General features: G+C 57.8%; 2 protein-coding genes across 5 annotated transcripts in view; one reads left to right on the top strand and one right to left on the bottom strand.

Moving 5' to 3' along the window:
* Positions 1 to 201, bottom strand: part of PGAM5 (PGAM family member 5, mitochondrial serine/threonine protein phosphatase) — a 13616-nt gene extending 13415 nt beyond the window's left edge. For both annotated transcript variants that reach the window (XM_036434349.2, XM_036434350.2), the window contains exon 1: positions 197 to 201. The gene's annotated coding sequence lies outside the window, so the exon portion shown is untranslated. The remainder of the gene's footprint in view (positions 1 to 196) is intronic.
* The window catches only part of POLE (DNA polymerase epsilon, catalytic subunit), a 25894-nt gene extending 321 nt beyond the window's left edge, over positions 1 to 25573 (top strand). The window contains exons 2-49 of one of the 3 annotated variants that reach the window (XM_036434329.2): positions 300 to 444; positions 1392 to 1472; positions 1820 to 1864; positions 2015 to 2107; positions 2527 to 2681; positions 2817 to 2958; positions 3050 to 3130; positions 3961 to 4068; positions 4386 to 4496; positions 4725 to 4810; positions 5046 to 5165; positions 5487 to 5619; positions 5703 to 5816; positions 5888 to 6100; positions 6281 to 6388; positions 7244 to 7372; positions 7449 to 7551; positions 7631 to 7777; positions 8083 to 8228; positions 9044 to 9192; positions 10130 to 10222; positions 10360 to 10504; positions 10641 to 10798; positions 11106 to 11301; positions 12057 to 12271; positions 12663 to 12765; positions 13063 to 13143; positions 13252 to 13374; positions 13694 to 13906; positions 14115 to 14321; positions 14466 to 14609; positions 15780 to 15920; positions 16086 to 16239; positions 16312 to 16418; positions 16579 to 16755; positions 16833 to 17056; positions 17174 to 17394; positions 17584 to 17788; positions 18154 to 18327; positions 19071 to 19196; positions 20067 to 20199; positions 21051 to 21237; positions 22245 to 22376; positions 22515 to 22708; positions 23482 to 23682; positions 23971 to 24096; positions 24512 to 24601; positions 24709 to 25573. In XM_036434329.2, the coding sequence (XP_036290222.1) occupies positions 300 to 444; positions 1392 to 1472; positions 1820 to 1864; positions 2015 to 2107; positions 2527 to 2681; positions 2817 to 2958; positions 3050 to 3130; positions 3961 to 4068; positions 4386 to 4496; positions 4725 to 4810; positions 5046 to 5165; positions 5487 to 5619; positions 5703 to 5816; positions 5888 to 6100; positions 6281 to 6388; positions 7244 to 7372; positions 7449 to 7551; positions 7631 to 7777; positions 8083 to 8228; positions 9044 to 9192; positions 10130 to 10222; positions 10360 to 10504; positions 10641 to 10798; positions 11106 to 11301; positions 12057 to 12271; positions 12663 to 12765; positions 13063 to 13143; positions 13252 to 13374; positions 13694 to 13906; positions 14115 to 14321; positions 14466 to 14609; positions 15780 to 15920; positions 16086 to 16239; positions 16312 to 16418; positions 16579 to 16755; positions 16833 to 17056; positions 17174 to 17394; positions 17584 to 17788; positions 18154 to 18327; positions 19071 to 19196; positions 20067 to 20199; positions 21051 to 21237; positions 22245 to 22376; positions 22515 to 22708; positions 23482 to 23682; positions 23971 to 24096; positions 24512 to 24601; positions 24709 to 24822 (6793 nt within the window). In that variant the 3' untranslated portion in view covers positions 24823 to 25573. Of the gene's footprint in view, positions 1 to 299; positions 445 to 1391; positions 1473 to 1819; positions 1865 to 2014; positions 2108 to 2526; positions 2682 to 2816; positions 2959 to 3049; positions 3131 to 3960; positions 4069 to 4385; positions 4497 to 4724; positions 4811 to 5045; positions 5166 to 5486; positions 5620 to 5702; positions 5817 to 5887; positions 6101 to 6280; positions 6389 to 7243; positions 7373 to 7448; positions 7552 to 7630; positions 7778 to 8082; positions 8229 to 9043; positions 9193 to 10129; positions 10223 to 10359; positions 10505 to 10640; positions 10799 to 11105; positions 11302 to 12056; positions 12272 to 12662; positions 12766 to 13062; positions 13144 to 13251; positions 13375 to 13693; positions 13907 to 14114; positions 14322 to 14465; positions 14610 to 15779; positions 15921 to 16085; positions 16240 to 16311; positions 16419 to 16578; positions 16756 to 16832; positions 17057 to 17173; positions 17395 to 17583; positions 17789 to 18153; positions 18328 to 19070; positions 19197 to 20066; positions 20200 to 21047; positions 21238 to 22244; positions 22377 to 22514; positions 22709 to 23481; positions 23683 to 23970; positions 24097 to 24511; positions 24602 to 24708 lie in introns of all 3 variants that reach the window. The other 2 variants (XM_036434328.2, XM_045580327.1) reach the window with 2 other exon arrangements.

Raw genomic sequence — 25573 nt, 5'->3', positions numbered from 1 at the left:
GGCGGGGCCGTCCGTCACCTGAACCGGCGGCCCCGGAGGTGGCGGCTCCTTCCCTGAGGCGGGGGCGCTGTCCGTGCGGGTGGGCGGCCCTCCCGGGAGCTTGACGTGACCCGAGCACCCCGCGTGTGTGCGGTGCGCTGTCAGTCACACATGTGTTGGTGATTCCACCGCAATCAAAACAGCTGTTGGGCCCCACTGTTGGGCCCCAAGGATCCCCTCTGCCGCGCTTTGACAGCCCCAGCCCCGCCCCCAAACCTTCCCGGGCGCCGTGTCCAGGTTTGGTCCTTCCTTCCACTCAGGGACGATGGCCCCTCTTCCTCCTCTGTCTCCGCGCTCAAGCGCCTGGAGCGCAGCCAGTGGACGGACAAAATGGATTCTCGGTTCGGGTTTGAGAGGCTCAAGGAGCCCGGGGAGAAGACCGGCTGGCTGATCAACATGCACCCTGTGAGCACTGGGCTCCCGCGCCCTCGTCTGAGGGCGGGCGCGCCCTGCGTGGGAGCCTGTTGTTTGGGTGGCACAGGTGGAGATGGGCTTGTCTGGAGTTCTTTCACTTTTTAACATTTCGGGCCATATGAGACGTTGAGAAGAAGGGGTTTGGGGTACGGGGATCGGGGGGGTGAGAGTATAACTTCCAGGAATGAGGGAGAGCCCTGGCCGGCGTGGCTCAGTGGATGGAGCATGGGTCTGTAGATAGAAGGGTCGCAGGTTCAGTTCCATTCAGGGGCACAGGCCCGGGTTGCGGGCTCAGTCCCCGTGGGGGCCGTGCAGGAGGCAGCAGATTCATGATTCTCTCTCATCATGGATGTTTCTATTTCCCTCTCTCTTCCTCTCTGAAATCAATAAAAATATATTTATATATTTTAAAGAAGAATAAGGGAGAAATGGAGAGATCCCCTCTGGAGGCTGCTGTGCTGGGTTCTGGTGACGGGGCCGGTGGTGTGGGTGGGGAGGGAGGTGGTGGTCATGTAGAGCAGGAGGAACGGGCTCTACTGTGTAGAGCAGGTGGGGGACCTTCTTCCTGCCGAGGACCTTTTGGATATGTATGACATCGTCCGTGGGCCAGACAAAATTATCAGCTAAAAAATTAGCCTGCTATATTTGGTCAAACTTAAAATCATATATATATTAGGGAGAGATAAATAGAAACATCAATGATGAGAGAGTCATTGATTAGCTGCCTCCTGCATGCCCCCTCCTGAGCCCACAACCCAGACATGTGCCCATGACCAGAATTGAACCCAAGACCCTTCAGTCCGCAGGCCAACACTCTGTCCACTGAGCCAAAATGCTTAGGGCTGGTCAAACATTTCATTAACTCACCCATAATGCCTTGGCAAGGGCCAGACCCAATGACCCTCCCCCCGCCCTCATGCCCATATTGATTCTTGTAGACTGAGGTTTTAGATGAAGATAAACGCCTGGTCAGTGCAGTGGATTACTACTTTATCCAGGACGACGGGAGCAGATTTAAGGTGAGCCCCTGAAACCAAGAAGGTGGACCCACTCGGTGACGAGGCTCCGCAGCTGAGAATGACGAGTGTTTGTTTAGCTCCGCAGCTGCAAGGCTTGGGAGGCCTCCCCGTGCAGCTGCCTGGAGCCCATCAGCAGCATGGCTCTCGCAGCGCCTCAGTGACCACCTAGGGTGTGCTGTGCTGAGAGAAGCTAGCTGGGAAGGGGGGCAGGGCCATGCAGCCCTAAATCCCAATGGCCCCATTTCTCCTAAGAGGGACGAGGCCAGGGTGCACTGGATCTGACAGCCTCTCTTCACCATTCTCTTTCCCTTTCTCCTCGCCCTTGAATGGGTTGGTGACTCTTGCAGGTGGCGCTGCCCTACAAACCATACTTCTACATCGCGGCCAGAAAGGTAAGTCTGTGGCTTATAAGATCAGTTCAGATGTACTGTGCCTCTGTTCTGTGAGGAGCGTCAGGACTGGAAATACAGAGGCCTCTGGAGAAAGCAGGGAAGGAAATGGGTTTTACTAATGGAAAGTCCTCTCGTTCTGTCCTGACTTAGGGTTGTGAGCGAGAAGTTTCATCCTTTCTCTCCAAGAAGTTTCAGGGTAAACTTGCTAAAGTAGAGACCGTTCCCAAAGAGGATCTGGACTTGGTGAGTGCCGCTCAGACCTTCCAGGGCATGTGAAACTGGGCCCATGGGGGTGGGGGCATGAGTGGGGAGGGGTGGAGCGTTGGAATGGGGGGTTGAGGACAAATGTGATACCTTACTCAATAAAGAAATTTTTAAAAATGAAAAATAAAATAAAACTGGCCAGCAGTGATGTGGAGGAGGCCAAGCTTGGCACCTGTGGGGAGGGAGGTACCGATGATGGGCCTTGATGCCTGGACGTCCCTTCCGAGAACTCGAGTGGCATAGTTGGGCCCAGAGGCCAGGTTGGACAAGGTGCTTTGGAGTTGCCAGCTCTTTGAAAAGTGCATTTATTTACCTTTGAGTCCTTCTGTCCTTATTTTCTCTCCCCAATAAGATCCTTTTTCTCTTGAACTCATAAGCATCATCTCTTCACTCTGTAGCCAAATCACTTGGTGGGTTTGAAGCGAAATTACATCAAGCTCTCTTTCCACACCGTGGAGGACCTTGTCCGAGTGAGGAAGGAGATATCCCCTGCCGTGAGGAAGAACCGGGAGCAGGGCCACTCCAGTGACACCTACACGGCCATGCTCTCCAGGTAGGTTTCCTTCTGAGCAGAGCAGCTGGTCCGCCCACAGGCCTGTTTCCCATTTCCCCAAATTGACAAGATGGATGGAAGGTGGGAAAACTCAGCAATTAACTTACCCTCTCCCTCTCCCCCTCACTTTTGCAGTGTTCTGCAAGGAGGCAGTGTGATCATGGACGAAGAGGAAACCTCGAAGAAGACTGCGGACCAGCTGGACAACATCGTGGACATGCGAGAGTATGACGTGCCCTACCACATCCGCCTCTCCATCGACCTGAAGATCCACGTGGTGAGTGGGTGAAGCCGACAGCGGGAGGGGCTGAAGGGTAAATCCAGGAAGACGGATGCAGAACGCTAGCTCAAGACGACCTGTCCTGCAGGCACACTGGTACAACGTAAGGCACCGGGGGAGCACCGTGCCGGTGGAGATCACCCGCCGAGACGACCTGGTAGAGCGGCCGGTAAGTGCTGCTTACTGTCCTCCATCCCCGAGTTCCCCACTGGTGTTTGGGAGGCCTCATCAGTGCTGACAGGTGAATCTGATTCAGAGGTTTGCTTCTTCCTAAATACCTTCTGGAAGGCGTGTGGACTCGTCATTTCCGGGTGAGTTTCCAGCCTGCGAGTGTAGTTCCACCTGTGCCTGAGCATCCCCAGGTGATGTGCGTTTGATGGGCTGGATGGGAGTGTGAGGGAGCCCTCAGCTTCCACGTAGAGCACATGTGTCAAAAACAAGGCCCGCGGGCCAAATCCGTCCCGCCAGGCCTTGCAATGTGGCCCGCACCGCGCTGTCATCACTGCACTCCGCTGCGTTTCCATCACAATGACAGTTTATGACTGTTCAGTTAACCATTTGGCCCGCGACTTAGGCTGGATTTTAGATTTTGGCCCCTTCTCTGATTGAGTTCGACACCCCTAAAGAGCGTTGACAGTGAGTGATGTGGTGAAAAAAGGGTTCATAACTAGAAGGCCTTGGCTCAGGGCAGCTTCATGGTCAGGTTTTCTCATTTCTAAGACTGCGATGCCAGCCCTGAGCCAGTCTTCTGTCGAGGTTGTCACAAAGGCCAAAATGAGACCATGCTTGCTTGCTTTCTTTCTTTCTTCCCTTCTTTGCTTTTTTTCTTTCTTTTCTTTTCTTTTTCTTTCTTTTTTTTTTTTTTTTTTAATGATTTTTTGAAACAGGACAAGAGAGAAAGAAACAATGATTTGTTTTACTTATTCATGTCTGCATTGGTTGATTCTTGTATGTGCCCTTACTGGGGATTGAACCTGCAATCTTGGTGGATCACTCTAGGACCCTGTGGTTTTGGCATTTGACATTGAGACGACCAAACTGCCCCTCAAGTTTCCTGATGCTGAGACGGACCAGATTATGATGATTTCCTACATGATTGATGGCCAGGTGAGCAGTGCCTTCTGGAGTGTGAGCTCCCCGGAAAGAGGGACCTTGTCCCCAAACCAGAACAGTGTGCACCCTGTGACTCATAGTTTTGGGGTGAATAATGAGTGAGCGGAATCCAAGAAAGTGAGCAAGCGAGCTGTTCTGACACCAGCATGCTCCCCCTTCCGATGAGAGTCTGAGACGCTCAGGTGGGGGGGTGGGGGGTGGAAGCTAAGGCACCTCCCAGTTGCTGCTCAGGTTGTTGTGGTCTGAGTTTCTGGGCCGAGTGCCAGGAGGCATGCTGAGCTGTGTCCACATAACTGCTGGTGAACTTCCAGGGCTACCTCATCACCAACAGGGAGATCGTGGCAGAGGACATCGAGGACTTTGAGTTCACCCCCAAGCCGGAGTACGAAGGGCCCTTCTGTGTCTTCAATGAACCTGACGAGGTGAAGAGGGGTCACTGGGCAGCTGCTGGTGATGTGGAAAGAGGCCCTTAGGAGGCCTCGGCATGCCTGCGGTCAGAATGGCAGCTTCTGGGCTTGGGTCCCTGTTGTGACCCTCACGCGTGTGCAGGCGCTAATAAAGGGTTGCTGGGAGAACTTGGGGAGAGGTACTTGGAAGGAGTTTGAAAGAGGACAAGCAAACCTCTGAGTGCTGTGATGCTTTGAATTCAGGTCCATCTAATCCAGAGATGGTTTGAACACGTCCAGGAGACCAAGCCCACCATCATGGTCACCTACAATGGGGACTTTTTTGACTGGTGAGTCTAATGCCTAATTTTGAGTAACTAAACAGTGTTCAGAGGACAGATTCCAGGACACTGGGAGTATACCAAGTGCTACTGACATGTGTGCTGAGAAGTTGGAGGGAGGGAAGGGGCACTGCATTTGAGGAGCTCCTGGGATAGTGGGGCATCCTCTGAGGGCCGTCTTCCCTGTTCCTGAGGGGATTAGAGGCTAATCTGAAAGGGCTTGTGTGTCCCCTCTGGTTCCTAGGCCGTTTGTGGAGGCCAGAGCAGCCGTCCACGGACTGAACATGTACCAGGAGATCGGATTCCAGAAGGACAGCCAAGGGGAGTACAAGGCACCCCAGTGCATCCACATGGACTGCCTCAGGTAGGGCCCGCCGCTCCCTAGCAGCCTGTCTGCCCCGGGGCTTCCCCGAGCGCAGGCCTGTCCAGAGCTGAGGGAGGCGGTAGCCCTTGCTGAGGACAGCAGCCGCAGGCTCTGGCATCGCCTGAGTGCAGTGTGTCTGTGGGACTGCCCGGGTCCGGGTGAATGATTCTCACGAGGGGCCTGCACCATGTGGTGTCTTGGTGCAGATCTTGGGGTACCCATCAGGTCTCTGCATCTTGCTGTGTATGTCCAACTGTGCCACCTTTCACAGGTTTCTGGACTTTGTCTCAGCATCACCTCTGCCTTTGCTCTCCTTTCTAGGTGGGTAAAGAGGGACAGCTACCTTCCTGTGGGCAGCCACAACCTCAAGGCGGCCGCCAAAGCCAAGCTGGGCTACGACCCTGTGGAGCTGGACCCCGAGGACATGTGCCGGATGGCCACCGAGCAGCCCCAGGTGCCTGTGCCGTGCTCACCCGGGGCCCGGGGGTCGGAGGGACCTCCTACGTGTCATCCTTATCTCTGGTGTCCTCTCCTCAGACTCTGGCCACATATTCAGTGTCGGACGCAGTGGCCACGTACTACCTATACATGAAGTACGTGCACCCCTTCATCTTCGCCCTGTGCACTATCATCCCCATGGAGCCGGACGAGGTCAGTGCCGCCCCTGGTCCCGCAGCCTGTGCGGCCTGGGCCGAGGGATTGAAGCCTGGTGTTCCCCGTAGGTGCTGCGGAAGGGCTCCGGGACCCTGTGCGAGGCCTTGCTGATGGTGCAGGCCTTCCATGCCAACATCGTCTTCCCCAACAAGCAGGAACAGGAGTTCAACAAGCTCACGGGGGACGGCCACGTGCTGGACGCCGAGACTTACGTGGGCGGCCATGTGGAGGCCCTGGAGTCGGGCGTGTTCCGCAGTGACATCCCCTGCCGGTTCAGGATGGTGCGCCCCTCCTGGGTCTCCTGAGGCTTAGAGGCTCCCAGAAGCCACAGGGACTGGAGGAAAGCTCTCAACCCTTGTGGGCCCCACCAGGCGCCCTTTGTCGGGCCTGCCCCAAGGTAGGTTGGTTGCTGCCAGAGCATTCCCTGTCTCACCTGTGCCCCTCTCGGTCATTTCCGCTAGAATCCCGCCGCCTTTGACTTCCTGCTGCAGCGGGTGGAGACCACCATGCGTCACGCCATCGAGGAAGAGGAGAAGGTGCCCATGGAGCAGGTCACCAACTTCCAAGAGGTAGCTCTGGAGGTGCCTTGTGGACGGGTTTCCTTCACTTTGTGCACCTCCTGTGTGCTGGTGCTTGGGCCTGAGACGATGACTGTTGTCACAGTTGACACCTGACTTCCTGGCTGGGGGAGCTTCACAGGCTCTGGGAACGTGGAGTCTTGGATTCAGTAGTCAGCGAGGAGCTATTGGAGGCGTTCTGTTGGTTTTCTTGTTGTTAAGGAGACTTTAAAAGGACAGAAGTAGCCTAGGTCGGGTGTCATCCTATGCACCAAGAGATTGGCAGTTCAATTCCCAGGCAGGGCACATACCTGGGTTGTGAGTTTGATTCCCCGTTCGAGCATTCATGTGTTTCTCAGATGCATGCATATCGCATTCTCTATCCCTCCCTCTCTAAGCATGTCCTCTGGTGAACATTAAAAAGTTTTTTGTGATGACAGTTAATTTTTAGAAATGACAGAATAGGAAACAGTGACTAAGTCCATCAAATATGAGCACAAAGTGTCCTTTGCAGTGTGTCACCTGACTGGGGACCCCAGGTACTTTGCCCTGTGCTGATCCCTAGGATGCTGCACATTCCAGGTTCCTGGCGGGCTCCGCTCAGCACTGCAGCGTGTTCACTGACTCCCGTGGGGTAGTTTGTACCAATTTCAGGATCCTAAACACCTTGTAACAGACTCGACAGTTTTCTCCCACTTCAGATCCGGGGCTGGTGGCTGCTGCTCCCGCCATGCTGTGCTCCTCAGGGCTCTGCTCTTTTGTGCAAGCCTCCTGCACCTCCCGGCCCGTGTTGGTGGCTGTCTTCCGTCTGTAGTCTCCAGTTTTTATCGTGGACACCAGCTCCACCTCCCTCCTCTTCTTCTGTAGGTGTGCAATGAGATTAAGGCCAAGCTCACCTCCCTGAAAGATGTTCCTAACCGCATCGAGTGTCCTCTCATCTACCACCTGGACGTGGGCGCCATGTACCCAAACATCATCCTGACGAACCGCCTACAGGTAAGACGGATGCCTGCGTCAGGACGGAGTTCTTTCTTCTGCCGGCCCTAATCGCTCCCTCCCGTCCCCTCCGCAGCCCTCCGCCATGGTGGACGAGGCCACCTGTGCCGCCTGTGACTTCAACAAGCCTGGGGCAAACTGCCAAAGGAAGATGGCGTGGCAGTGGCGGGGCGAGTTCAGTGAGTGTCCGCCCGGCTGGGGGTGCTCTGCAGGAAGTGTGGGCCTCTGTCACACTCGTCTCACCTGTCACCTTCCCAGTGCCGGCCAGTCGCAGCGAGTACCATCGGATTCAGCATCAGCTGGAGTCAGAGAAGTTTCCTGCCTTGACCCCTGATGGCCCAGCCCGGGCCTTTCATGAGCTGTCCCGCGAGGAGCAGGCTAAATACGAGAAGAGGAGGCTGGCAGGTGAGGGCCTGGACGGCGGGGGCCTACATGGGGCTGTGTTGGAGCCTCATGGCTGAGGTCAGTTAAATTGGTCCTTGAAGCCATGGTGGCCTCGTTCCTCCTGTAGGCACCCTTCCTCGTTCCCCTGCGTGGCTCAGGGCTCGGCTCCTCCCTGTGGTCAAGGCATGTCTGGCCACCCGCACGGGGCTGCCTGTCCTCGATGGGATAAACTAGCTGCAGGGAAAGCTGTGTTGGTGGGCCTCCATTGCCTCCTGGCTTCCTTTGTCCCCCACGTGGAGTCTCAGTGCCCCTCCCATGTGCCTCAGATTACTGCCGAAAGGCGTACAAGAAGATCCATGTGACCAAGGTGGAGGAGCGCCTGACCACCATCTGCCAGCGGGAGAACTCCTTCTACGTGGACACGGTGCGCGCCTTCCGGGACAGGCGCTATGAGTTCAAAGGTCTCCACAAGGTGGGCCTCCTTTCCTCGGGTGCTGACCCTTGCTGGGTGCTGTTGGACAGTCATGGGTGTGCAGACACATCCTCAGGTGCCTGCTTTCGGTGCTCTGCCTGTCATGGTGTCCGAGTCCCGTTGTTTGAGAATCCCTGTATGCAGCTTGTTAGGTGCATCAGATAAGAGTGAATGGAATCAACGGGCACCTGGGAGCCCCTGGGTTTCTGGCCATGAGAAGCCCTGCCTTCATTCGCTGCTCCAGGTCCTCCTGTCAGGTCCTGGGCCCTCAAGTCTGAGGTGTCCATTGGGTTATTGCTGTGATGGCGTATTTTCTCCTAGCCCTGGCCTCACAGGAAATAAAAACGGAGCCTGGGCATGTCCCTTTGTGTTCAGAAGCCCTTTCAGGACGTCAGCCTTACACGGGACGGTTCTAGATTAAAGGTGAATCAGGACACATGAGACCCGAGCACGTGGTTCTGGCCTGGCTCCTGGGTTGGGGTTGTGCAGACCCCGTAGGGGGGACACATCCATATTGTGTCCATGGTGAGCTTCCTTGGGATGGGAACAGCATTATGGTTTTGCAGGAGCTTGTCCTTGAGCCTAGAAAGTATATGCTGACATGTTTAGTATCTGCAACGTAGTGGCAGTGCTGAGAGAGAGGAATGAAGGAGGGGAGAAGAGGAGGGAGGAATAAAGGAAATACGACCAAATATCAAGTGTCCTTCGGTCTTCATTCTATTTGTCGTTAAGTTTCCAATGCATTTGAAATTTTCAAGACGTAAAGTAGCTGTGACTGCAGTGTGAGCTGTAACCTAGGAGCTGTGTGTTCCCAGGTGTGGAAAAAGAAGCTCAGTGCGGCCGTGGAGGCGGGCGACGCGGCCGAGGTCAAGCGCTGCAAGAACATGGAGGTGCTGTACGACTCGTTGCAGCTGGCACACAAGTGCATCCTCAACTCCTTCTACGGCTACGTCATGCGCAAAGGGTATGCCCCTGCTGGCGCGCTGGGCCATGGATCTAGTGAGTGAAGGATGGGGGAGGGGAGAGCTGGGCGCCCGCAGGCCTCGTTGCAAAAGCGTGGCTAGAAGCCGTCTGGGGCAGGTGGAGGCAGGGCCACATTGACTCATGGGTCAGGGGTAACAAGGGCATGGGCACCACTGGGCATGTTTGTCTGAACATCCTGGGCAGGAGGCAGCAATTTGGTCATTTCTGTCCTATGTCTGACTGACGGAACGTCACCACCAGCCGTGGGATTAACAAAGGGTCAAGTTGATTGAGAGTTGAGTGGGGCGGGGGAGGGAGAGGCCCAAGGTTCCTAGGCCTGGCTTCCAGGGTTGGGCGCTGCGTGGAGATGGGGTGAAGTGGGGACTCGTGTGTCCATTGGACGTAACCAGGTGGGATCCTGGGAGGGTCAGCAGAGCAGTTCTGGGGAGGGAGAGAAGTGGGTGCACAGGGCCTGGGTTGGAGGGAGGGCCGTGGTGTGTATTTGTGCTGCTTTCTAATGGCAGGGGGAGTGGGCAGAGAGCCGGCCTAAAGCAGAGCAGGATTTCAGGCAGGAAGTGTGAGAACTGGGCCACCGGCGGCTAGGGCACCCTGAGCGTGTTTTCCCTGCGACGCTGGGGGATGCACATGGGGTTGGAGAGTGGAGGAGGCTCACGGGGACACCGACCATCAGGGCTGGTGTGGAGAGTCCCCTGAGGCCGAGGTCATGAACCATTGTGCTGCCTCCTTCCAGAACTTTCCAGAGCCGAGCCCAACACACTGAAATAGGAACTGAGAAGGTTCTCAGCACAGAGCTAAATTCCCCCTTAGTCCTGCCCTGCTCCAAGTCCCCTCCTTGGTGCCCCTTTCCCTCCCACCGCTCCTTTGATCTCAATGACCCTCGGGGGAGCCCACCCACCTGAGCTGTGGCGTCTCCCCAGGGCCCGATGGTACTCCATGGAGATGGCCGGCATCGTCTGCTTCACGGGGGCCAACATCATCACCCAGGCGAGGGAGCTCATCGAGCAGATCGGGTGAGCCCGAGTCGGGAGCAGGCGGTGAAGGCGGGCTGGAGAGTGGGGGGCCTCGTCTGCTGTCGGGACAACACTGGCTGCTTTCTGCACGGCCATCAGCCAGCCGGCACGTGGCCTCACTTCTCTGTCCCCTGAAGGAGGCCCTTAGAGCTGGACACGGACGGGATATGGTGCGTCCTGCCCAACAGCTTCCCTGAGAACTTCGTCATCACGACGACGAGCGTGAAGAAGCCCAAGGTGACCGTCTCCTACCCCGGGGCCATGCTGAACATCATGGTCAAGGTGAGCCTGGCTTCCAGCGCCGCTGTCAGGCGTGGGCTCGGGAGAGGGGCTGGCAGGCTCTGCCCTCGGCTGAGAGGCCCAGTCGTGTCAGGTTTGGATGGTGACGAGGAGGCTGCCCCCTTGGTCGGTTTTGCAGGAAGGCTTCACCAACGACCAGTACCAGGAGCTGGCCGAGCCGTCCTCGCTCACCTACGTCACCCGCTCCGAGAACAGCATCTTTTTCGAGGTTGACGGGCCCTACCTTGCCATGATCCTTCCAGCCTCCAAGGAAGAAGGCAAGAAGCTGAAGAAGAGGTAGGAAGCCTGCAGCCTCTGCACGGGAAAGGAAACGGAAGATTAGATTTGGCAACCTGTCCAGTAACGGACCAGGAGCCGAGATGGGGTGACTGGGTTGTGCCTTCTGGACTTCTTGCCTCAGTTTGGGAAGCTGTTGACGGATGCCACCAGTTCTGTTCTGCTCCACAGGCTGCAGGCCCTTCCGTTATTTCTGTGTTGGAGAGAGATGCTCAGGGCAGAGACGTGTGATCTGAGAGGTGGGGTCCGGAGGGCAGTGAGGAGCAGCAGCTCACAGCTCCGTCACACTGGTCCACTGTGTTTCCAGGTACGCAGTGTTCAACGAGGACGGCTCCCTGGCCGAGCTCAAGGGCTTCGAGGTGAAGCGCCGTGGGGAGCTACAGCTCATCAAGATCTTCCAGTCGTCCGTGTTTGAGGCCTTCCTCAAGGGCAGCACCCTGGAGGAAGTGTACAGCTCTGTGGCCAAGGTGGCCGACTACTGGTTGGATGTGCTGTACAGCAAGGTGAGGTCGCCCTCCCCACTTGGCTGTGCGGGATGAGTGATATATGAACTCAGGGCTAATGCTGGTGAAATCCCAGGACTTGAGTGTATCCAGCGACAGGATCCTGTGAAGGAGACAAATGGCATGTGAGAAAAAAACCTAAGAGAAAAGCTTGCCAACCGTCACATTACCTTCTTTGATTTCTAAGTCTTGGTTGGCCCTGTAAATGCACAGACAGTTCCTACAACTTAAGTGGAATGTTGGCTTGTCTTTCACACGCCTCCTTGAGGGATTGTCACTGTGCCTGTGCTGCTCAGAGTGTTTGCATCTCATCGAGTCTGTCGTTGGTGGTCAGTTGACGGAGCTAGGCCTCTGCTGTTGGGAGCAGGGAGGCTCCCGGTTTCCATTGTGAGGACAGCATCAGACACCTTTGCCCAGATGCCTTTCCCTCTCCCACATTGTTGGCTAGGAAGATGCTTTGGGATGAAAGGAATAGTGGAATATTCTGGAACATTGCTGGCTCCTGTTGCTTTGTGGCATCTGGTTCTGGCATGCCTTCTTCCATGTAGAGTTGACTCATGTGAGCTGGGCAAATCTTACAGGCTGTTGAGGCGGGAGATCAGGGACTCCTGTGCACAGGAGCCCAGACACACGTTAAGGCTTCGTGTGTGGTTCTTAGGTCTTATGCTGGGGAAACTGGATTCCGTGGGAAGAAGCGTGGGTGAGCTGGAGACGCTCCTTTACCTCTGCACAATGCCTGCCCCTTCCCTCTCCAGGCAGCGAACATGCCCGACTCAGAGCTGTTCGAGTTGATCTCTGAGAACCGTTCCATGTCCCGGAAGCTGGAAGACTATGGCGAGCAGAAGTCCACGTCCATCAGCACTGCAAAGCGCCTGGCCGAGTTCCTGGGAGACCAGATGGTGAAGGACGCCGGGCTTAGCTGCCGCTACATCATCTCCCGGAAGCCCGAGGGCTCACCCGTCACCGAGAGGTGAGGGCTTCCGGGGTGAGGGAGGGGCGGGATAGGATGACAGGAAGGCCTGCCGGGCCCTGGCGGGATCCCAGAGCAAGCTGCTGAGGACTTCCTGTCCGTTACCCAACGAAGAGCCCTTCGGAAGTGTCAGCTGTGTGTGTGCACATGCATGTGCTGTTTACATGAGGGCATTTGTCAGCGGCTCTTCACGGTGGCCAAGCAACAGCCCCCATGGCCATGAGACTTACACAGTGAAGTGTTGTTTAGTTACTAGATACAGTAGACATGACATGTTAGATATAGTTTGTACAAAATAACTTTAAATGCAAGCAGGTTACAAAACCGGTGTGGAGTCTGTTTCCATGGAAAAGACTGTCCCCTGGTGCGCACTGCGCCTCTTGTCTCCCAGGGCCATCCCACTCGCCATCTTCCAGGCGGAGCCCACGGTGAGGAGGCACTTTCTGCGGAAATGGCTGAAGAGCTCATCCCTGCAGGACTTGGACATCCGGACGGTGAGTGCTGGCTCCTCAGCTTAGTCTTCACTCCTGGCGTTCCCCTTTCTGACGTGTGGTGTGTGAAGAAATAGGTTGAGGGCAGAGCTGGAAAAGCTAGACTCAGGCTTTCACTGGGTCAGGCAGGCCGAGCCTTGGTCTGGCGCAGGGTCCTGGTGCGGCTCTGCACCTCAGTTTCCTCCTCTGAGAAATGGGCACTTTTGTCAGAGACTTTCCAAGAGGATCAGTTAGATGCAGGGAAAGGCAGTGCTGCTGCCGCCGCCGCCGCCGCCCTCCTCACGCGCCCGTCCCGCACAGATTCTGGACTGGGACTACTACATCGAGCGGCTGGGCAGCGCCATTCAGAAGATCATCACAATCCCCGCGGCTCTGCAGCAGGTGAGGTCAAGACCACGGAAGCAGGCCACCGTGTGGCTTAAAGCCACAGGCACCTGAGCATGGCCCCGACTCGCCGTCAGATGGGTGACGCGTCCCACCTTCATGCAGGTGAAGAACCCCGTACCTCGCGTCAAACACCCCGACTGGCTGCACAAAAAACTGCTGGAGAAGAATGACGTCTACAAGCAGAAGAAGATCAGCGAGCTCTTCGTCCTCGAGGGCAAGAGACAGGTGCTGGGCCCTGGCCTGGGACATGGAGGCCGTGGGGTGGGGTGGGGTGGGCCGGTCCCAGGGGCACCCGGTGCCACTCATGAGGTTGGATGCTTCCATTCAGGTGTCTGGAGTTTTGTGTTTTTTTCTGAAAACGTACACCTTCATACTCTGCTCTTTAATTCTCCCAGTGTTCTTTTGTGATAGGGGGTTTTAAAGTTAAAAGTAGTTTAATCGGTAATGAGTAACTTTGTGTCCAAGTACTTGATCCCATTCAGATGGGTTTCTGGAAGTGGACTTGTGAGAGCGCCTTGACTGAGTCCTCTCCGGGTGGTTGTAGGTGGGTGTGGCCCAGGCTCCGGATGGCACCCAGAGCCTTGGTGCTCCAGACATGGAGGACTTTGGCCGTGAGAAGCCGCCCCACACAGCCGTCCCTGTTGCTACGAAGAGGAAGCGGGTCCTCTGGGAGAGCCAGGAGGACTCGCAGGACCTGGGGCTGACGGTGGCCTGGCAGGAGATCCTGGGGCAGCCTCCGGCCCTCGGAACCACCCAGGTAGGAAGCCTCAGGGCATCTGGATGGCCGGTGGGCGAAGGGGGCAGACCCCAGTCAGGCCCCCGTGGGTGTGCTGTCTCCTGGGGGCCTGCTGAGCATGCAGGACAGGAGGTGGTCTTGGCCTGCGGAGGTTGGCACTGGGAGGCTGGCGTGTCCGTTGTCATGGAAGGTGTTCTGTCTCCCTGGACTTGTCCTCCGTCTGTCCCAGGAAGAGTGGCTGGTCTGGCTCCGGTTCCACAAGAAGAAGTGGCAGCTGCAGGCCCGGCAGCGCCTTGCCTGCAGGAAGAAGCAGCGTCTGGAGGCGGAAGGCGGGCTGCAGCCCGGGGCCGTGCGAGACAGGCCCAGCACGGGGCTGGGGGGCTTCTTGCGAAGAACTGCCCGCAGCATTCTGGACCTCCCGTGGCAGATTGTGCAGGTATGCACGGGCGTCCGAGGGCAGGACACCCAGGGCAGCAGCATGGCTGATCGGAAGGGGTCCTGGGGATGGAGGAGAAAGGGCAGACCTTGACCTCTGTGCCTGATTGCAGCTGGTGCTGGAGGCCGCCATGTTTCCTTTCAGATCAGTGAGACCAGCCAGCCTGGCCTGTTCCGCCTGTGGGCTGTCATCGGCAGCGACTTGCATTGCATCAAGCTGAACATCCCCCGGGTGTTTTACGTGAACCAGCGGGTGCCCAAGGTGGAGGAGGGGACTGCGTATCGCAAGGTACAGGTACCGAAGGCAGCCACTGCCTCGGAGATTGTCTCCACGGCGATGGGGCCGCAGAAAGAACTGGGCTTTGCAGATACACCCGGGCTAGGTGTTCTGGAGCCTTCTCGGGGCAGCAGTTACTGAACGGACCTCTGTTAAGGGCTGAGCTGCTGGTGCCTGGTCCGGGGGCCCATCCTCCATGTCGGTCTGACGTCCACCTAGCAGGGAAGGGATGGGTGGGCAGTTATCAGACAGCAACTTTGGCTCCAGAGGCTGTTCCGGTGCTACAGCTTTACGGGGTCATTCACATGCATGCAGCTCCCCTACTTCACGTGCAGCTCTGTTGCTGACAGGATTTCCTGTCATGCAACCATCTCACAGTCGATCTGAGAATGTTTTCATCATCCCCAGGAGACCCCAGGCCCCGGAGCAGTCTCCTCCCCCAGCCCCCACTAACCACCAGCCAGTCTGCCTCTGGATGGGCCCACCGTGGACATTTTCTCCTATAAGTGGGGTCCGGCGGTGGGTGGGGCTCTGCCTCCTCCTCAGGCAGGTCCTCGTGGTTCTCACCTGGTGTCGGCACCCAGCTGGGCCAGCCAGAGCGTGCTCACAGAGGCTGCCCTTGCCATTTCTCAGCCGGGAGCAGGGAATTGCAGGACAAGCTAGCGTGTATTGAGAATAGACTTGTGTGTGGGAGCTGGAGGGAGGGAGGAGGTGTCTGGAGACGGCATGTGGATGTGGGGAGAGACGGGGAGGGTGTAGCGCAGGAGGGGACAGGTGCCCTGGAGCTCCGTGTGGTTTCAGGATATTCTACCCTTTGGGGGCCTGCTCCCTCTGCACCAGGACCAGCCCAGTGTGTCCCCCAGGGCTCCTGGGTTTTGCCGCTTGCACCCTCATAAACCAGGAGAGGACAAAGGAAATAAACTGAGACCTGCTGAGTGAGCTGACTGCCTCTCAGATGCCTCAGAGGCTTCTGATGTTCCCTGAGCTTCAGCTTTACTCTGGAGAGTGAAACGGAGTATACCCCACAGTTGTGGGCACCAGGTGTGCCAGGACTATTTAAACAAGTGTGTGTGCGTGTGTGGTGTGCGCACACACATGTGCGCGCATGCGTGCGTGTGTGGAGTGTGTGTGTAACAAACCTCATACTTAGCCACGTGACAAGGTCATTGCTGGTGTCCCCAGGTGAATCGAGTCCTTCCTCGCTCCAACACTGTTTACAACCTCTATGAGTACTCAGTGCCGGAGGACATGTACCAGGAGCACATCAATGAGATCAACACTGAGCTGTCAGCCCCAGACATCGAGGGAGTGTATGAGACCCAGGTAACTGCCTCCCCAGCTGCACTGAGCAAGCCCCTACCTGGATGAGCAGAGGAGAGAAGCACACGTAGGGCCTGGTAGGGCACGAGCAGGCCGGCAGCAGCCACTGGATTCCCCCCGGGGCAGTTTCTGCAGCGATGGTCAGCCCCACCCCCTGCCCCCTTGCAGGTGCCGTTACTGTTCCGGGCCCTGGTGCACCTGGGCTGTGTGTGTGAGGTCAGCAAACAGCTGGGGAGGCACCTGTTGGGCCGGGAAGCAGAAACCTTCACGCTTGAGCACCTGGAGATGCGCTCTCTGGCCCAGTTCAGCTACCTGGAACCAGGTAAGGGATGTGCCAACTGCCCTCTTGGCCCCACCTTCCACGAATCCCAGGTGACCTGCGTGTCCTCCACAGGGAGCATCCGCCACATCTATCTATACCACCGCGCACAAGGCCACAAGGCGCTCCTCGGCGTCTTCGTGCCCTCTCAGCGCAGGGCGTCCGTGTTTGTGCTGGACACTGTGAGTTCCGGTGCAGGGCTGTGGGAGGACAGGCCACTGAGCAGGGATGTCCTAGTCCCGCCTTGTTTCCAGAAGCCTCCGCCCAGGAGTGCCTGTGGGATTGAGTTAGAAGTGGAACCACCTCCAAAGTGGGGGAGGGGCTGACTTGGCCCATGTTCAGGTGCGAAGCAACCAGATGCCCAGCCTCAGCGCCCTGTACTCGGCCGAGCACAGCCTCCTGCTGGAGAAAGTGGGCCCCGAGCTCTTGCCGCCCCCAAAACACACGTTTGAAGTGCGGGCTGAGACCGACCTGAAGACCATCTGCAGAGCCATCCAGCGCTTCCTGCTGGCCTACAAGGTGAGCAAAGTGGGGGTGCTGCTGTTGGAGCCCCTCACCCAGGACAGTCCCCCGAGCCACTTGCTGTCCTGTGCCAGGAGGAGCGCCGGGGGCCCACGCTCATCGCCGTGCAGTCCAACTGGGAGCTGAGGAGGCTGGCCGGCGAGATTCCTGTCCTGGAGGAGTTCCCGCTGGTGCCTGTCCGCGTGGCCGACAAGATCAGCTACGGGGTCCTGGACTGGCAGCGCCACGGGGCCCGCCGCATGATCCGCCACTACCTCAATCTGGACACCTGCCTGTCGCAGGCTTTCGAAATGAGCCGGTGAGCAGAGCATAGGGCTCTGCCCACCTTCATGCTGCCAGCCTGTCAGTCTCCCCAGTTTCCACTCCCTCCTGAGACCAACCTGGGACTACCCCCCGTGACCCTGACCCTACACAGGTACTTCCACATCCCCATTGGGAATCTGCCTGAGGACATCTCCACCTTTGGCTCCGACCTCTTCCTCGCCCGCCACCTCCAGCGCCACAACCACCTGCTCTGGCTGTCCCCTACCTGGCGCCCCGACCTGGGCGGGAAGGAGGCCGACGACAACCGCCTCATCATGGAGTTTGAGGACCAAGCCACCATGGAGATCAACAGCTCCGGCTGCTACTCCACAGGTGGGGGGGAGGGACACCCCACAGGGATCTCCGCAGCTGAAGTCCCAGCGCTGACCCTCAGAGCTCGGCCACGGGCCACGCCGTGTGGGCTGAGTGTGGGCTATGGTCAGTGGCAGTGTTTGAGGAAGGCTTGCTGGGTTGGGTTCCAAACCCTGTGGTCAGTACACAGGTGTGTGTGTGTCTGTGCAGTGTGCGTGGAGCTGGACATCCAGAACCTGGCCGTCAACACCATCCTGCAGTCCCACCACGTCAACGACATGGAGGGGGCCGACAGCGTGGGCATCAGCTTCGACGTGATCCAGCAGGCGTCCCTGGAGGACATGATCACCGGCAACCAGGCCGCCAGCGCTCCCGCCAGCTATGATGAGACCGCCCTCTGCTCCAGCACCTTCAGGTGCCACTGCGTCCCCGGCGTCTCCTGGCTGCTGTCCTTGCACCCTCTCTGCAGGGGCAGAGGAACAGTCTGGGGTTGAGAAGGAACAGCAGGAATCCTTTCGTCCTCGGCCCTTGTTTTGGGAAACTAAGCGCTAAGACAGGGTCACTGGGGCTTCCCCCCACCTGCTCGGTAGAGCCTGTTCTGGTTCTCCCGGCCGGTGAGGCACCCAACACCCACCATTCTAGTTGGTGTTCTGGCACGGCGGGCGGGGAGGGTTGAGAAGTGTATGGTGAGTGGTAGGTCCTAGCCTCGTCTGAGGGGTTCAGAGAGCTGAGCAGTGGGGTGTGGAGGAAGAGTGACTGGGGAACACGCTCTCCTTCCAGGATCCTGAAGAGCATGGTGGTGGGCTGGGTGCGGGAGATCACCCAGTACCGCAACGTCTATGCCGACAACCAGGTGATGCACTTCTACCGCTGGCTGCGCTCCCCGTCCTCGCTGCTCCATGACCCCGCCCTGCACCGCACGTTGCACGGCATGATGAAGAAGCTCTTTCTGCAGTGAGTGCGCGCCCGTGCCCCCGCCCAGCTTCGGGGGGTCCTGCCACGCACAGTCTGTGTGCAGTGTCTGCCCAAGCGCTGTATGCTGTGCTCTGCCCCTCCTCGTCGGACTTAATGGCCGGCCTTGGAGGTCTGCATGAGGTGTACTGTCCACGGTAGTGGGCAGAGGCGGCTCCCAGAACTTGGGCTATTACCAACAACCAAGAGACAGCCTGTGCGTAAGGGCACGCGAGTGTCCCTGCGCAGTGATCCCAGGAAGCGGCCCTGCTGCCAGCTGGTGGATCCTACGACTGGAGAAGTGCTAGCTGGGGCTGGCCCAACAGCTCTCCGTCCATGGCACTGCCAGCCCAGCCCCTCCTGCATGGCGGGCAGTGCCAGCTGCGGGGGTGGGGGTACTTTTTGTGGCTCCTGACCTGCCTGCAGTCCTCGTGATGAGTTAAGTGGGCTTTCTCTTCATATCCTTTGTCCGCTTTTCTCCAGTTGTGTTGTTTTTCTCATTGAGCTCTTCCTATGTAAGAATTATTCGTTTTCTGTGACGTGAGTTCCACCTTTTTTCCCTGTCTTTGATTCTGTTTGGCTTTGTTTGTGGTGGGTTTTCCATGTAGATACCTTCACGCTTTGTTGCTCCTGGGTCCCAAGCGTATTTAGAATGGCTTTTCTACTTCAGTCATCCCCTTAGCCTCACGGAGTCTCCTGGGATCCTCATTAGCATCCTGACTGCTGGTTCTGCCCTTGGTCCTCAGGCTCATCGCGGAGTTCAAGCGCCTGGGGTCATCGGTCGTTTATGCCAACTTCAACCGCATCGTCCTGTGCACGAAGAAGCGGCGGATCGAGGACGCTCTGGCCTACGTGGAGTACATCACCACCAGGTGTCAGCACCGCTCTGCTCAGCCAGCTCCCGCCTCCTGTGCCTCCCATGCCGGCTGCTCGGGCTCCTGGCACGAGGGTGGGGTGGTCTGTGGCAGCCACGTCCTCTCCTGCCTCTGGAGACTGGCAGGGCCTTTCTCACCTTCTTTTCTGAGAGGGCTTCACCAGCTGTGGGCTGTAGGGAACCTTTTTTGATCTTTTTCCTTCTCTGTGCTGCTTTCTGGATAATTTCTGTCACGTCTTTAAGTTCACCGTCTTCGGTGCTGTGTCGTCTGCCCCGAATCCACCTCAGACGTGGTGCTGTCTCCTCCATTTCTGGCCTTTCCTTCCTCTCTGGGCACGGTGCAGCTGTAGTGCGCGCTCCGGCGCCGGGGGTCTCAGGCTGGTTGCGGTTGGTAGGCCTGTCTCCTCTGGGCTGTTTCTCTGCAAACTGGTGACATCCTGGGTCTTGCTTTGTGTGTTGGATGCTTTTGTGTTCCTGTGACTGTTCTGGGGCTCTATGTTCTGTGACCTGAAAACAGTTTGATCCTTGGGGGCCTGTGGGATTTGTAGGCAGGGCCAGAGCAGCAGTAGTCCAGAGCTCACTTCCCCGCCCTGGAAGAAGGCTCTCCAGTGGCGGTGGGAGTGGGCCTGTGGGATCAGGCTCCGGGGAGAGCTGGGGACCAGCCCGGGAGGCTTCTCTCGCCTCTCCAGCCCTCCATGCCTCCCGTTCCTCCCACCCAGATGCAGAAGTCTCTTCACTGCTGCTTGCCATTTTCCTGTCATTTTCTATAGGAAGTTTGAGAGTTTTAAATCAGTGGAGGGTAAGAAAGAAAGTGGAGAAAAGAGAGAAAACTGATTTTATGGAATCATTCTGTTTTGCTTCTTTTTAGCATTCATTCTAAAGAGATCTTCCATTCCTTGACGATTTCTTTCTCTCGCTGCTGGGAGTTTCTTCTCTGGATGGATCCCTCTAACTACGGCGGCATCAAAGGAAATGTGCCCTCCAGTACCCACTGTGGACAGGTGAGGGGGCCAGTCCTGGAGGCTGGAGTTCTTGGGTCTGCACCTCTCCGTTCGCCACACCCTGCTCACACGTCTGCCAACAAGGAGGTGCAGGATCAGAGTCAGCGGGGGTGGGATCAGGGTCAGGGGCCGACTGGGAAGGGGAGGCCCCAGAGGACTCGGATGTGGCGGGAAGTGGAGCTTGCAGGGAGCAAGGCTCAGTTACTGGTGTGAGGCAGCTGTGAGTCCAGCAGCGGGTGAGGGCAGTGATCACGGGTGGTTGAGAGCTGCCTGGGCAGGCCACTTGTGCCTGTGACCTTGATGGGGGTTTGCTGGGAGCCATGCTGTTGAGAGATCTGCTGGGAGAAGGCAGCCCTTGGTGCTGTGCCGAGGTGGGAGGTCCATGGGGATTGGATGGGAGAATAGGAGGTGCAAGTGGTGTAGCCGGGAAGCACAAAGGTGGCTGCTACTCTCAGGATGGCAGACATGAGCCGTCCCGTGTTAACCTGGAAGGTGCTGTCAGAGCGGAACCTGGTCAGGCATGGGCATCGCAGTGGGGAGCTGAGCAGGAGATTGGAGCTTGGACTGTAGGATGGTCCTCAGAGCACTGCTGTTCCCCCTCTCTGGGCGGTGGGAGGAGGCAGCTGGAGTGAACCCTTTGGGAGGGTAGAGTGGGACCTTTCCCATGAGTGAGTGCTGCTGAGCCCAGGCGCCTGGCACACCTGACGTGCTGTGAGAGTGGGGGGATCTGCCGTCTCGGGGGGGCTTGGGGGGGATGCTAACCAGGTGAATCAGTAGGCCAGGGTCAATGTGACTCAACTGGGGTGTGCGTCCACGGCTGCGGGCAGACAAGGCTGGGACTGTTACAGCAGGATCCCCAGAAAGAGGACAGAGCGGAAGAGGAGGAGCCTGAGGAGGAAGGTGAGGATGACGAGGGCGAGGATGACGACGACGGGCAGGAGCCGGACGTGGAGGACTTGCTGGAAAACAACTGGAACATCGTGCAGTTCCTGCCTCAGGCCGCCTCCTGCCAGAGCTACTTCCTCATGATCGTCTCAGGTGAGCTCATCGGCTATCACGTCTGTGACCCGTGGAGCAACCTGGTCCTGGTCTGCTGCCTCACACGAAGGTGGATTGGGGTGCAGGGCCCCCCTCACTGCGCCTGCTGAGGAGGGCTGTCCCTGAGGGGCTTCTAGTTCTGCCCCAAGCTTTGGTGCACGTATGGCAACTAAAGGTGAACCCCAGTAGGGAGGACGGGACACTTCCTGAATGACCTGCCCCCACTGGGCTCCGAGGCTGAGCTGCTGTTGGCTCCTGTCACTGATTTGGGTGTAGATGGTCTCGGGTTTAGTGTTTACAAGCCGGGTTATTCAGGTTGAGGCACAAAGGAAGCACATATATGCAGTGCCCGTTGTCCCCTGATATGCCCTGACATTCCTAGAACACACATGTGATCAGAGGTATGAGGTGGCTCCATTTGTGATTGTTTCATATTTCATCTGCATGTCCTGAGCAAGTCTCACTTTTTCTTTACTTTTTTTTAAATATATATTTCATTGATTTTTTTTACAGAGAGGAAGAGGGAGGGATAGAAAGTTAGAAACATCAATGAGAGAGAATCATCGATCAGCTGCCTCTTGCACACCCCCTGCTGAGGGTGTGCCCACAACCAAGGTACATGCCCTTGATCGGAATCGAACCCGAAACCTTTCAGTCCGCAGGCCGACGCTCTATCCACTGAGCCACAGCGGTTTCGGCAAGTCTCACTTTTTCGAGTTTTTTTGAAACGTGCATCTAGTGTACTGGCTCAGAGTTGAGCCTGTTTTGACGCTGCCCGTGTGGAGGTTGAGGGGAGTTGTCTCATGGAGATGATGCTCCCTAAGCATGAACTCGGGCATCGTTCCCATTTCTGTAATGGGCTCTGGCTCCTCTAAATGCATCAAATAGAATCATCGCCAGTAACGACATTTCAGCCCGGGCTGCCGGCGGGCTGACCAGCCACAGGGTCTCCCTGGACTCTGGGTCCTGAGTGTCGTCAGCTCTCGGGTCCCATGTCCCCTCTGCAGCATACATCGTGGCCGTGTACCACAGCATGAAGGAGGAGCTGAGGCGCAGCGCCCCGGGCAGCACCCCCGTGAGGAGACGGGCGGCCAGCCAGCCGTCGCAGGAGGCCCGCGGGGCACCTGGAGCCCTTCCCGGTGAGCGCACCCTTGCTGCCAAGACCATGCACCTGTGACCTGACCCCTCTACCCCCCTCCAGGGCAGGGTCCCCGAGTCGCTTCCTCGGCATCCTTGTCACTGTGAAGTGGGAGCACACATGTCACTTCTCTTTCCAGGAATGATCACCTTCTCTCAAGATTATGTGGCCAATGAGCTCACTCAGAACTTCTTCACCATCACCCAGAAGATTCAGAAGAAAGTCACGGGCTCTCGGAACTCCGCTGAGCTCTCAGAGATGTTTCCTGTCCTGCCCGGCTCACACTTGGTGCTCAATAACCCTGCCCTGGAGTTCATCAAGTATGTGTGCAAGGTGAGAGCCGGAGGAGGAAACTTATTTACCCCCAACACTGCCCACCGTTCTGTACACTCCGTGTGAGCTATCAGTGAGGGGCCCTCTGATGGGGCCTGGGCCTAAGACCACCAGGAGGGAATGATGTCTGGGCAGAGGGGGTGAAGGCCGTGGGGTGGAGTGATCTGGGGGTGCTGGTGAAACAGCAGGTGCTCGAGGTCCTGTGAGGCTAATGGATGAACCAGGGACCACACGGAGCTCCCAAAACACCCAGGCTTCTGTGGAGCTCAGAGGAGAGCTTGCGTGAGTGCCAAATACCTTTCTGGGAAAGGAGACTGAATCAAAGGTAGAATACTGTTACCAGACGAGACCAAGCAGCACCTCTCTGCTCATGAAGTCACCTCCCGGCCACTGCATCTCCCGTGACGGACACACCAGGATCAAGTGGCAGCAGAGCTTTAGGGGAGGGAGAGACCTCCTGACAGGAGGGTTAGCTGGCAGCCCCTCGGCTCTGCAGGCCCCTGGGTGGGCCAGGCAATCCCTCACCTGAGAGTGGACATCAGCCACTTCGCACGTGAGATTGTAAGGCTCCAGGAGACAGGACTGCCTGTCACTCGGGGGGAAAGGAGCCAGTGAGGATGACCGGCAGAGCCCAAGTCCCCGGAGGGAACCACTGCTGCAGAGGAGGCAGCTGATGGGATGGGGAGTGTGAGGGGGTGCTCGGCCACACGGTCTTCAGTCCAGACAGAGCAGCAGGAGGCCCGGAGCTGCCCTCACCGCCCCGTTCTCTGCAGGTCCTGTCTCTGGACACAAACATCACCAACCAGGTGAACAAGCTCAACAGGGACCTGCTCCGCCTGGTGGACGTGGGCGAGTTCTCCGAGGAGGCCCAGTTCCGAGACCCCTGCCGCTCCTATGTGCTCCCCGAGGTCATCTGCCATAGCTGCAACTTCTGCCGGGACCTGGATCTGTGCAAAGACCCGTCCTTCTCCCAGGTGGGAGCGCCCACCGGGAAGGGCACCTTGTGGGTGACATCCTAGCTTTGGCGTGAACTAGGACCTGGCACCTTTCCTAAGGCACTCGGCTACCGGGTGCAAGAACACCATCCAGTAAGCATGTTAGGACGGTGTCGGAGTGGAAGCATGCCTGGGGCCAAGTGACTGCCGCACGCCGTTATGTGCCTCTCGCTCATAAAGGCTCTGCCCTGTCTCCTCAAAGCTGGTTCTCTTGGAGGGCACTGCCAGGGAGGTGGGCAGAGGGTGACCTGCTCCCTTTCTGCCCAGGACGGGGCTGTGCTGCCCCAGTGGCTCTGCTCCAACTGCCAGGCCCCCTTCGACTCCTCGGAGATTGAGATGGCCCTGGTGGAAGCCCTGCAGAAGAAGCTGATGGCCTTCACCCTGCAGGACCTGGTGAGCAGTGGGCCTCAGGTCATGACCTGGTCTGTCGAGATGACCACCTGTTGGGTCAGGCCTCATCCACAGCCCATGACTCAGTCTTAAGGCTCCTGTTGGGCACCTGGCCTCCCGGGCCTTCCCTTCTGGTGGAGGGAGAGAGATGGCAAATAAGATAAAGGGTGTGAGTGGGCTGAGGGTCCAGACCCAGCTGGTGTGTGTGTGTGTCACAGAGTGCTCAGCATTCAGTGTGGGGACTGGGGACCATGGGGTCTGGGCAGGAACATTGGTGCCTGGTGTGACTGGGTAGGTGGCCCACAGCGAGGGGGGAAGCAGCTGGTGTTGGGTGAGCCCGCTGTGTGGTCTGGCTTTGATCCACAGTAGAGGTGCGGGCGGGGAGTGGGAGCTCTTGACTGGCGCTTCTTCGTTTCAGGTCTGCCTGAAGTGCCGGGGCGTGAAGGAGACCAACATGGCCGTGTACTGCAGCTGTGCGGGCGGCTTCGCCCTCACCATCCACACCAAGGTCTGGCTGCTGTTCTCACCCACTCCGCTCTCCCTACACTCTGGGCCTCTGCCCACATCCCTAATCTCTTCTGGGACTGGCTCCCATGGCGACTGGTTCTTCTGCAGGTCTTCATGGAGCAGATCAGAATCTTCCGGAACATTGCACAGCACTATGGCATGTCATACCTCATGGAGACCTTGGAGTGGCTGCTGCAGAAGAACCCCCAGCTGGGCCATTAGCAAGGCAGGCTCGTCCCTTCTCTGTCCCAGCTTCTAGCTGGAGACCATCCCCAGGACTCGGCACCAAAGAAAAGGACCCTCAGGGTGCTTCCGGGGAGGGATCGCCTGGCCCAGACCAGCCAACCAGCCAGAGCAGGAAGCGGCCCTCCTGGGCTCCTGTCCCAGGCTTGGTCAGGGTGGCCAGGGGCCCATGGGCCCCGATGGGTGGTTCTTGTGCATAAACACGTGTGGCCTCTGCGCTGTCGCAGGGCCTGGCCCTCCTGCCTCCCCCGTCCCGCCCCCCACATCCCCTTTGCCCTCGGGCCTTCTGTTTGAGCTGAAGGCCAGACCCCAGGGCCAGGGACGCCTAGGCGGAGACAGCTCTGCTCTGCAGCCACTGTGACCTCCGAGACGCCCTCCAGGGCTTCACACGTGCGTGTGGCGAGTTCCAGGAATCAGCCCTGAGCCCTTGGGGACCTGGGTGTCTTTTGGACAGCAGTTCCCGGTTCCAGGACGGCCGGCATCTCTGCACTTGGACTTGGACTTCCCTGTAGAGACTTCCTGGTCAGTAAGGAGGGTCAGGGGGGCAGGGGTGTCTGCATCAGGTGGTTCCCTCTTCTCGGCTGGGCTTCTCAGATGGGGCTTGACCATACCACCTGCCCTCAGAGCCTACCTGTGCCCCGAGGAGGCCTGGGCACAGGGCACACCATTGATCATGGGTTGTACAGCATTTGTTACCTCTTGGACTTAGAAAAGTGATCTTCCCCCACAA

The sequence above is a fragment of the Pipistrellus kuhlii genome, unplaced genomic scaffold (genome assembly GCF_014108245.1).
Source record: "Pipistrellus kuhlii isolate mPipKuh1 unplaced genomic scaffold, mPipKuh1.p scaffold_m20_p_120, whole genome shotgun sequence".
Lineage (NCBI taxonomy): Eukaryota > Metazoa > Chordata > Mammalia > Chiroptera > Vespertilionidae > Pipistrellus > Pipistrellus kuhlii.
Note: the sequence above shows the minus strand (reverse complement) of the source record. Positions and strands in the feature narration are given on the sequence as shown.